Raw genomic sequence first — 8,799 nt, forward strand, 5'->3', positions numbered from 1 at the left:
AATACATATATTAAAAAAAATACATATATAAATTCAAGTCTACTCCCCACATCTGTTTGCTATTCTATTTCCATTATTAATACTGAAATGCAGCGTTCCCATTCAGGCAAGATTAATTCTCTGTTCCTAAAGCCTTATGCTGACATTGCAATAGATTCATTTGGAAGGCTGTAAAGGCAGGCCCAGACATTGCTCCTGCCACATGATCAGTGAGAGAGGAGATGAGGCCTGGCTCTCAACAAGAGAGAAGAGGAAGTTGATTTGGGACTGTGATCAGAGAGGTGATAGAGCCCAGTGGTTAGGAGCTCAGGCTTACAGACTCAGACAGCTCAATTCAATCCCAGCTTTTTTTTGTAATCTAGATGTGTACCTTTAGGCAACTAACCCCTCAAGGGACTCAAGATTCCTTCTTTAAGCAATCTGGTAAGATTCTAAAGCACTGACACAATAATGAGGAAGATAGTTAATAATCCAGCCTTGTATGAATCCAGTTCTGACATGAATAAAGAAAACAAATCTTTAAAAGAAAATAAAGTCAAAAGGAAAAATGACAATGGGGGAGTCCCTAGTAGTGATGGCCTAGGAGTTAAGTTTCAGCACGGCCACCACAACAGCCCTCTGCGGCAGCCTGAGTTCATTCCCTGACCAGGGAGGTGACCCACATGGCACAGCAGACCTCTCCTATTTTGCCTGCTGCTCCCCTCAGCAGTGTGTTTCAGTAGATCTACCTGCTCTGCTCCCCACTCTGTCTCTGGTGAATCCTTTCCCTCTGTACCTCTGTTCTACACCCCAGTTCTACACAAAAATAAAATCTTTAAAAAAAGGCCATGCTCATCTTCATTATGTCATCATCTTCAGAATCATCCTCAGTATATTGAGTTAGGACAGACAGAGCCCTGTACTTTTTAAAAATATAGCAAATAAACAAAAGGGAATATGGTAATAAAAACAGAATCAGGTTTTGGTTAACCATGCTAATGAAGGGTGGAAAGACTATCCTTAGTTTGAAGAACTCCTCCCTCACAAGAGTATAGACAGGGAAAAAAGGTTTTTATAAAATTACATATATAAAATTATACATTGTTGTTTATTGGAGTAAATGATATAATTGATAAAGAGGCAGTCATTAATAGTAAGAATTCTGGAATCAGACTGCATTAGAATTCTGGCTCTACCACACCTTTGATAAGTTATGAATCTCTTTGTGTCTCACTTTCCTCACCTGTAAAATGTGGCAAATATTAGTACCTACCAGTACTAGAGGGTTATAATGAAAATAAAATTAGTGAATAAATATAAAATGATTAGGAGAAGATGACTCATAATTAGTGCTGAATGTTAGCAGTCCTTATTACTGTTGCTATTGTTTTAGCTGATTATACTAAGTTGACTCCTTAACAATATTAAAATTTGTTTAAATTTGATGATTACAGAGGGAACTAGAGCAAAAGCCAACAGTTTAGAGGTCTACAGGCAGCAAATAGAAAACACAGATAATCAGAACACAGATAACTACAGTAAAAAGGAAGTGGGTAATGTAGACATAAGGATATAGAGAGAGAGACATATTTATGAAAAAGCAAGAAGAGTAAAATGTTAAAGGTAGACTCCAAATGCTGGCTATGAATGTTCCCTGTGAAATTCATTCAACTTTGCTTTATGTTTAAAATTTAGTAAGCTATAATAAGGGAAAGAAAAGCCAGTAGACTTAGAGACATCAATCCAAGTTCTGGGTCATAGCTACAGAGTTCAAACACCAAAGCAAGGGGGAAAACCCAATGGTTCTAGAAGTCTTGTTCTTTATATGATACCTTACTGTACAAGGTGGCAGTGCTTGGGCATGGACTGGACCACCTCAGCACAAGTAAACACAGGCAGAGGGCAGAAAACCAGAGGTTCCACCTGAGAAATGCCCCCCTCTCAGGATTCTGGCACTTATCACCCCTCTCAGAAAAACCTCAGCAATAAGTTTCAAGGCTAAGGAAGAAGCAAGTGGCACACACTCACTCATGGACTCTGCTGTCGCCATAGAGATCACTCAGACCAAAGCTGATGTAATGCCAGTGCTCGGGGATGTTGGCAGAAGGGCTCCCCAAATTCCTGTACATGCTAACATAGTCCAAGGGGTCTGGACCACCCAACCTGCAAGACAAAACAGAGAGATGTCAATGTAAGCATGAAAGCAGACAATGCCTACTCGGGGCACTGCCCTACAAGTCTATAGGCCCCATTCTGAAGGTATCTGTGGTGAAAGATAAATTAGAAAGGCCATACCTCTCTGGAATAAGACCACAAGATGGATGGCTAGAGCCTGTCCTATTCCACAAGCACAAGAGACTCTCTTCTCCCATCCCCATAGCCTGGGCCTCTTAGAAATAAAGGAGATTGGCTGGTAGTCCATTTTGCTTCCTGTTTCGAATTACCAATCCCACGTGGATTTAGTAGGGATAATCTCTCTTCCACAATGCCTCCAAGTATGCCAAGCTTCAAGGCAAGAGGTACATAGGCCAACCACTGGCCTCTGCTGAAAAACCATCCTGAGCATCCCCAATAGGTCTTGTTCACAGAATCAGAAGCTTAACTCACTCCTGCCTTAGACAACAAATTCCCGAAAGACTATATTGTGCCCTATGTTAATTACAGTTCGTTCTAAACAAACCCAATGCCTTCAAACCTCAGACTGCTCTCCGCAGACCAAGGGTGGTCTTTATCAAGCAAGTGACAAAGGCCAAACTTTGGCTAGCTTAGCTCTGCACAGAGAACAGCAGAAGAGCCAGGTAAGCCCTGTGAGCACCTGTATCTGGAAGATGATGCCAGGAGACAGCAGTCTTCAAGGTAGAGCTGGATGATGAAAAGATGTGGGGTCTCTGAGGACCACATTACACTTCCCCCATAATTCTAAGAGAGAGGCCATGGAGGAAGAGATTTAATCATTACCTCACGCTAAGGATTTAATTCATTAAGGGTACCCTTTAATAGAATAATTAGTGCTTTTAAAAAAGAAAATCCTGCTTGTCTTCAGAATGGATATGGAAATTTGGTGGACTTGAGAAACACCTAAACAGAAGCCATCAGTGAAAGGATGCCACAGTTAACCCACAAACACTGCCTTTGGGCCACACTGCACATCTGAGACTCCTACAGACTGCAAAAACTTTACCTGCCTCTGGGACATTGATGGAATGAATGAACTCTGCAACTAGGATCAGTATACTGACCATAAGCTGATGACTAAATAAAACACACATTACATGTGATCCCAGCAAGCATGTCAATACCATGCAATCTGAACACTATTTAAAACCAGTAGCTCTAGTTTCATCCTCTTTTGCCAGGGTATTATTTGCCTTTGTATAAATTCTCTCCTAGGAAATGCTAAGTTATTTATAGAACTTGTAGGAAAGTCACTACAAATAACTTAGACTCTCAACTGAGTGGATTAGGAAAAGGAGCAAATCTCCATGTTTTTCCTTAACTCAAATTTCACCAAATCATTTGACTAATTCTACAACTAGTTGGATTCAGAGTAGTATGTCGGGGGTGGAGTAAAGAAAAGGGTAGCAATCCCTGGAAGGACCCCCCACTAGAGCTGCAGAATCCTGGAACAGATGGGGGTGACTATGGGCTGCTACACATTCCCAGTCCAGCCCCTCCTTCAGCATAGGTCCATCTGGGTCCACATGGCAAAACAACATCCACCATTCCTGCCACAACACCGCAGTCATCTTCCTGGCCAAGTCTCCTGGGAGGTGTTCTAGCAAGAAGGGAGACTTCACCTTAAAATTCCAACTGCAGGGAATGACCAAGTGCCAGAAAAAAATTAACCCCATTTGCAACCACTGAGAGAATCTACTACCCAACCACTGAGCGCCTACTACTCAAGAGACCTGATGGAAAGCAGATGAGTATGTAGAAAATAATCATAGCCTGCACTTAGAAAAAGATGTTGAGCATCTTTCAGCTTAATTCCTTGAACATCTGACTTCACTCTGCAGGGCAGTAGCAGGACTGGTGTGGCCCCAGGGCACAGGCTCTGTCTCTCTGCTCCTGCTCCCAGCTCACTAAAGTCTGTAAGGGATATGAATTAATTAATTTAAAATCTTAATTAAGCAAACCCCTCCAAATCTCAAAAAGAGATTTCTAATTTCAACATTTCTAATTTCACAAAGTTCTGTAAAATCTTCTATTTTCATCACTACTTACATATCCCTGAAGCTAAGTTCTACTTGGTTAACAAGCTTACAGCAAGAAGAAAAATCCAAACCAGGCTCAGTTCTTTGCCTGTGCTTCAATACCTGTTGCACATAGCTCTACCTTTCTTCACCACAAACAGCTGCCCAAGTCTGTGTAGGATTTTTTCTTCACATTCAACCAACAGAACTGAACAAACAGCATGGAAGGCCCAGGCCCACTCTCTCGTGACACATCTAATAGCGTTCATCATAATACATATTTATATATAGACATGCATGTACAACAGGTGATTAAGGCATCAAGAGCTGCTTTTCACTCAGGAACTCTCTTCAAAACTTTCAAACAAAGGGGCTCTAAGGTGAAGCAGGGTTTAGTCTCAGCATTATCAAGGTATCTCCTGCCACTGTGGCATGAATGAGTTCGGATGCTGCCAGGGAGGTAACCCACATGGTACAGCAGACCTCTCCTGCTTCTGTGGCTACTCCCCTCAGCAGTGTATTTCAGGAGACCGGCTGTTCTGCGCCCCATTCTGTCTCTGGGGAATCCTCTCACTCTCTGCACCTCTGGCCTACACCCTCGTTCTTGAATATAGAAATAAAATAAAAAGAAATCTTTAAATAAAAACATTTTGGGCCTCCCTGGTGGCACAGGGGTTAGTCATGTGCTATCAAACTATTGCCAGCCACCGCAGCACAAATTCCATCCCCCACCAGGGCGCAGACCCACATGGTGCCGCAGACCAGGAGCGGTCTACTGAACCACTGTTCCCCTCAGTGTACGTCAGTACATCTGCCTGTGCTGCTCCCCACTGTGTCTCTAGTGAATCCTCTTACCTCCCCTGCATCTCTGGCCTACACCCCAGTCTTGTATGCATAAATAAGTAAAAATAAATCTTAAAAAAATTATAAATAAATAAAATAAAAGGTTTCAACTATAGCAGCTTGCCTGCTGGAAAGAACTGTACTCCTGCCTAACAGTGGCAGGTTGCTCCTTGAAACACTCCCTAAGGAGCAGGCGGCTCATCCCCAGGCCTTCCACAGGGTCAGGTCCTAACATCCTCCCACTGACACAGGAAGCTGACCTCACCCTATACAGCCCTGCTTCTGCCATTTCCAGAGTAAGTAAGAGATTGTCATGGAGAAGCAAGACACAGCCTTAAAGGGAAACAATCAGCAAAGATATCCATTCGATTCACCTCCCTCTAAGGGTCAACCTGCCCCTTTGGCCTCACCCTGAGCAGCTGCCTGGAACACTCAGGACTCCTGAAGAGGACCACCCAATACAGTGCCTGCACGAACATGGTGCTACACAGTGAGCCAATTCCTCAACTTTTGGTACAAAAAATACCAGGAAAAGAGGCTCTTTTCAAGAAGCCCCATGACAGACAGGCTACAAGAAGAGACAGGTTACAAACAGGACTGGAAAAGTAGAAAAGACACTTCCAACCCCAAGGGCGGTCCATCTATAAATAGGTCTGATCCACACCAGAGCTACTTAAGGAAGCTACTCACGCTCAGCTTCCCCGAGAAACTGCTGGCGTGAACCTGAAGCTGGTGGGAGGGCAGCTCTTAGCTTCTGTCTTGCCTCCCAGTCCAAGTACCAGGTCTTCATCATTTACTGTGCCCCCCACGCCCCCTGCAACCCTCAGCCAAATCATCGATCTCCCTGACCCTGCCTCGGTGCTAATTGATGTCCTAAAGCAAAGCAGCTGCAGCGCCGGAGGAAGCTTTGCACGGAGAAAGAACTGTGCAGAGTAAGCAGAAAGTTTATCGGGGGAGCTGTTCCGTCAAACTTCCAGCCACAGGCAATGCACGGCTGTGTGCGCTCACTGGGAAGGTCTCAAAGGCGGTCTCCTCATCGCGCAAGCACAAAGGTCCCCACTTGCTCCCTCGCTAACCCTCGGGGAGCCGGGTCCACAGGCCCGCCCCTCCCCTAGCAGTCCCGTGCCCTCTGAGCTCCAGCCGCGCTCCTCCAAAGCCCTCTCACATGCTCTCAGGCCCCGCCTCGCCTCCCCATCCCACATCACACCCCCTCCCCGGCTTCCCCTCGCCCACTAATGACCCCCTACAGGCGTCCCCTCCTTCCTTTCACCACGTTTACAGTTCCCTCACCCCAATAGTTCCCCCAGCTCCAACACCCGCTCCAATTCACTCTTTTTTCCTAATCCCAGTTAACCCTTCATCCTCTCCTCCCTCGCGAGCTCTCCACTACCACAGGCTCCGTTAACCCCTTTGTCCCCGTTCCTAAGTCGAGCCCTAAATCCTTCTCTCACAGCGGGAAGCCCCCTTCCAAGTGCTTTAACCGTTCTCCGACTCCTTTTCCTCCCCCGCAAATACTCCGCCCGCGGCGCCTTAACTCTCCCAGCCCGCCCCGGTCCGGCTCCCCGCGGCCCAGGCATACCAGTACTTGACGATAGCGGTAACCTGGAGCGGGTTCGGCTGGTCGGGGTAGAGGCGACGGCACTCTCCGTAGATGGCGTGCAGTCCCGGGGGGAAGAGGGAGGCGAAGGCCGGAGGGGCAGCAGAGCCAGGGGCCGGGGGCGCGGCGGGGCCGGGGGCGCAACTAGGCCGCAGCTCCGCCATTGGGGCGCGTAGGGCACTGGGGGAACCCGGGAGGGCGGACGAGGGGGTAGGCACTGACGCGCCAGCGGGCTGACTCTGTGGGTGCGACTCCGGGACACGACGGGGGCTGCAGCGAGGTCCAGGCTCCGCGCCTGCGCACAGCGCGCAGTCCGCCCAGGCCGTCGCCGCCGCGGAGACGGCCAGAGGGTGCCTCGGGGGCCGCGGGGCGCTCGCGGGGGCGGGGCGCCGGCGCACCCTCTCCCAGCATTGACTGGGCAGTGGCTGTGGCAGTCACAGGTAGCGAAGGCGTGGCTAGACAATAGGTCCCGCCTCCCCTCCGAGTGTCGGAGGCGTTCCGAGGCTCTTGGTCGCCCCCTAGTGTTAGGAGGAACACAGATGTAAATAGCGACGTTGTGTCTTGAGGTGCTAGGGTCCCACGAAAGCACTGGGGAAAGCGCGAACAAAGGGCTAATCGTTGCTCTGCTGACAGTGAATTTAAACATAATCAGGCAATTGGATCGATTCATGTGTGTCGGTGGCATTGATTTTAATCTATAATAAATCTTAATGGTTCTTATCGTCATGGAATGTCCGTTGACTGTATTGACTGATAGTGTTAACACTGCTAACTTCAGGGCTTTCGTTGAAATACCTGTTTTAGAACTGTCAGAAAGTAACAAGAGAGAGTCCTCCCTGTTGGCACAATGGGTTAAAGCACAGCACTAGGAAGCTATCGCAGCCACTGCAGCACGAGTCAGATCCCCGGCCAGGTGGCAGACCTCTCCCACCCTGCCCTCTGCTCCCCTCAACAGTGTTTCATTGGATCTGCCTGTTCTGCTCCCCACTCTGTCGCTGATGAATCCTCTCACCCCCCCGCATCTCTGGCCTGCACCCCAGTTCTGTATGTATAAATAGATAAAAATCTTTTTTTTAATAATTTTTTAAAAAAGAACATAACAGAAGCTAAGTAAACCAACTCGATTTAAATGACTTGGTAATTAGACTTGGTGAATATCTAATACATGCTTTAGTAATGACAATCTCTATTTGTTCTGTATGTAGATTGCTTTAAGGAACACCAATATTACCTGCTGTGTACCTGCCCCTCCCCATTGCTTTGACTCTCTGTAACTAAAGGAGTTTTTTTTAAAGATTTATTTGTGCTTACAAGAACTGGGGTACAGGCCCAAGGTGTGGGGGTGAAAGAATTCACCAGAGACAGAGTGGGCAACAGAACAGGCAGATCCTCTGAAATACACTGCTGAGGGGAGCAATGACAACGTCAGGAGAGATCTGCCATGCCATGTGGTCACCTCCCTAGTTGGGAATCAAACTCATACCTCAGTGGCTTCGGATAGTTTCATAGTGCTGTGCTTTAACCAGTAGTGCCACCAGGAAGAGCTCTGTCACTAGAGGAATTAAATTGGAAGGTACTGGGCTTTCCTTTCCTGTTTACGATAACTTTTCATATAGTAATAACTTCCACTCAATGCTCTTGAAGAAATCCCAAGGGAAGAGCATAGAAAGTAGTTCTGACTACCAATGCTACTGACTAGAGGTTCCTGACAACTTGAAGGGAGTGAAGAAAAATGCCCTGAAAGCAAGACACATAACATCTTTCATCTCCATTTTCACATCCATCAATGTCAATTCCAGGGTCCTATGAAATTTAGATACTAGAGCATTTCTGACCAGCAGACCACTTCTACCAGCAGTTAGACCAGTGCTTGACTGTTGCAAAATTTACTCTTATTCAGGAAAAACGCTTATAACAAAAAAAAGGCAAAAACAAATTTGGTTTAAGAGCAAATTTTAAACAGTTAAAATGATTTCCCTTTGTTCTGGTGATGTCCTTCCCCACCTATGTGCGGGGAGGGGGTAGAGTAGAGAGAGACATGTGTGTGGATTAAAATCGTCCTTTAGTAGAGTGTGGTGTTAATAAGAAATACTAATGTCTTATAGACCCAAATAAAAACATGGCAACTTTAAATTGTCCACGGGAAGTGGTGAGAAATGGTAGACTTGTAACAGGGTGGTCTCTAGG

General features: G+C 46.4%; 1 protein-coding gene across 2 annotated transcripts in view; it reads right to left on the reverse strand.

Annotated features, from left to right (window-relative positions):
* Window positions 1-6,958, reverse strand: part of SUFU (suppressor of fused homolog (Drosophila)) — an 88,955-nt gene extending 81,997 nt beyond the window's left edge. Inside the window, exons 1-2 of one of the 2 annotated variants that reach the window (XM_004680482.2) lie at window positions 6,595-6,958; window positions 2,008-2,142 (exon numbers count right to left, since the gene is read on the reverse strand). In XM_004680482.2, the coding sequence (XP_004680539.1) occupies window positions 2,008-2,142; window positions 6,595-6,776 (317 nt within the window). In that variant the 5' untranslated portion in view covers window positions 6,777-6,958. The remainder of the gene's footprint in view (window positions 1-2,007; window positions 2,143-6,594) is intronic. The other variant, XM_012723892.1, reaches the window with a different exon arrangement.
* Window positions 6,959-8,799: the final 1,841 nt, after the last annotated feature.

This window comes from Condylura cristata, unplaced genomic scaffold, assembly GCF_000260355.1.
Source record: "Condylura cristata isolate star-nosed mole 26May11 unplaced genomic scaffold, ConCri1.0 scaffold00011, whole genome shotgun sequence".
Taxonomy (NCBI): domain Eukaryota; kingdom Metazoa; phylum Chordata; class Mammalia; order Eulipotyphla; family Talpidae; genus Condylura; species Condylura cristata.